Source organism: Morone saxatilis, unplaced genomic scaffold (genome assembly GCF_004916995.1).
Source record: "Morone saxatilis isolate NCDOM2014 unplaced genomic scaffold, NCSU_SB_2.0 Contig18, whole genome shotgun sequence".
NCBI classification, from domain to species: Eukaryota; Metazoa; Chordata; class Actinopteri; family Moronidae; genus Morone; species Morone saxatilis.
In genome coordinates, this window is record NW_023339740.1 from 14,833,711 (window position 1) to 14,836,343 (window position 2,633).

Below are 2,633 nucleotides of genomic sequence, written 5' to 3' on the forward strand. Positions count from 1 at the left end.
ATGGAGAATTCTGGAGACACAAAACATGTGGGGATGGGACTTCATGTCTCTGTGTCCCCCGCACAAACTGCCTTCTACACCATCCTGGTGATGCTGGGCATCCTGGGTAACGCCACTGTGGTCGGGGTGATTGGTCAGAGTGTAATAATGGACCGTGGTGGAGGACGTAACTCGGACATCATTATCATTAACATGGCACTGTCTAACCTAATGGTGTCTCTGATGAGGAACACACTGCTTGTCATCTCAGACATGGGACTACAGGTACTATGTGCTCTTTAAGATCAATAATGTTTTGGATAAATGAGTCATCCTTTAGTTAGTTTGGAGGGTATGGGGATTTGACTTTCTTGCACCACATACATTACTGTTTGTCTATGCTAAAGTGTAGATTTTTGACAAAGTTTTGTCTTTCACAACAAACCCACAGTAGCTGGAAAGTTAAGAGGTGAATTAGATGTCAAGCAGAATATCAGTGAAGAAAACTCTTGTGAATATTCACCTGTCTTTCTTTTACAGCTGTACTCATCCAAAGAGTGGTGTCAGTTTCTCATGGGTGTCTGGGTGTGGCTGCGATCTGTCAACGTGTGGTCAACACTCTTCCTCAGTGCGTTCCACCTCCAGACATTGAGGCGTGTGGCTCCAGTTATCGGGAACCTTCACGGGGCTCGGGGCGCTCCTAAGACCCTACTGCTAATTCTGGGCCTCATCTGGCTTCTCAATTTTATTTACTCCATTCCTGCTCATATCTTTTCTACCAGTGGGAACGAGAACAGCACAGAGGTAAGAGGCTGCTGCAGCAGAAGGTTGCAAATAAATTTCATTAGGAGGTAATTTAGTGCAGAGTTTAAAAATAAACTATCACACGATAAAACAAAATTGAGGAAAAAGACTTGATTTTAAAATTGACAGCTCAAGAAAAGATAAATGGAAACCAACAGGTGTCTAGAACAGTTGGAAAATATAAAAAATAAAATACATCAAAAAATCTAAAACTGTATATGATGCTTTCAGAAAATGGTCAGTGAAAATGTTGCATTATATTTAAAAGAGTTAAAGCCAGTAACACCACATTTTGTAAGAACTTGACAAAATGGAATTCATTTTCCATTTAATATATAATTACACTTGCATGTTGTAACTATTGTCCCCATATTGTGGGGTAATTACAATTTCCCCATTATATATAATAAATGATTACATATTGTGGTGGTTATTAAAAAATGTAGGAGTTGCATATTTTCTTGTCTGAGCTGGATTTTGAATAAGCTGAAGCTTTTTGTTGGGTTTTTAGGGTTCCAATGCAGTAATCAACCCTGCTAGAAATAAAAGCGTGAATGAGTGCTTCGGTTCGGCATCTGACATAAAATCCTTGAGTTTGGTTGTATTTGTAAGATGATAACAAGCTGATCTTGTTACTGCTTTTATGTTGCTGTTTAGATTAAGGTCAGACTATAATGCCTCAGGTCATGTAAGAGTCTAATTTAATATTTGGGCAGTTTAATTTAGGTTAATTGTTAAAAATATGAGGTGTACAGATATTATTATACATTTTCATCATAAAAAAGTGCAACTTGTAATAACCACCACAATATGTAATTTTTTTACTACAAAACATGGGGGAATGTATTACATTTTGCATTCATGCTGTGTATTACAAAAGGATTTATTCCATAATGTGTCGTTACAGTCCTTTAAAGTTTAGCGAAATCGTTTCCCCAAACCAAACTAATACTTATTGCTATGTTTTACGATGTTTATTGTTTTATTCTATATATTTTCATTGATGCTGGTAGTTTGTGTTGTCTTTACCCTGTAGAAGCACTTTGTAAGGTGCTATATAAATAAAGTTTATTATTATTATCATTATATACACACAAAATGATTTATAGTAAAATTGATTAATAAGTCATAAAAATAAAATAAAATAGTATTTTGAATGATGAAGTGCTGAGGATGAATTAAGCAGTCTCACAGCCTGAGAGAAGAAGACAGCAGCAAAACCTCCTGTACGTCTTTCATTAGTGTATAATCAGCTTAAAATAAGAATTGTTGTGTTTTCATTATCTTAGAATGACCCTTTCATATCTACAAACGATGTGGGTTGCCTTCCATGGAGTCCGCCATGTTGAACTGCCATGTTACAGTGGCCCAGAATGGTCTCTGGCTCTGGCTCTAGATAGGGGCATTTGCGTTTTTCATATCCTTCGGGGCCACCGTAGTTTCCATATTGTGCTTGGAAGGTGAGGGTGAAGCAAGGGAGTTCCAAGCGATAGAGGCCACTAAATCCTAGACACTGGACCTTTAATCTGAGAGTGAATTTAAGATCTGACATAGTTCAAACAGATTAGCAATTCACTATTTGTAGGAGTCAAATATAGATGTGTTCTTTCTGCTTTCGAAAGGAAAAGAATACCTCTGCCCTAAATTGCTGCCGTTATACATTGTGTGGCTTCACCATCCTGTTTCCTCCATGTTTTGACTCCACCTCCTCTATCTCTCCGCCTCGCTCTTTTCCTCAGACCCTGATTGCCTGGTGAGCACCACAACACGCCCCCTGCTGGGCTGTGTGGGAACTTTCGCCTCCTAGCTACAGTGCCCCTGCCTATGCACCACATTCTATGGTGATTCAT

General features: G+C 38.5%; 1 protein-coding gene across 1 annotated transcript in view; it reads left to right on the plus strand.

The window, feature by feature from the left end:
- LOC118328123 (olfactory receptor class A-like protein 4) overlaps positions 1-2,633 on the plus strand; it is a 2,796-nt gene continuing 163 nt past the window's right edge. The window contains 5 exon segments of the mRNA XM_035661727.1: positions 1-264; positions 520-783; positions 2,523-2,531; positions 2,534-2,581; positions 2,583-2,632. Of these exon segments, the coding sequence (XP_035517620.1) occupies positions 1-264; positions 520-783; positions 2,523-2,531; positions 2,534-2,581; positions 2,583-2,632 (635 nt within the window).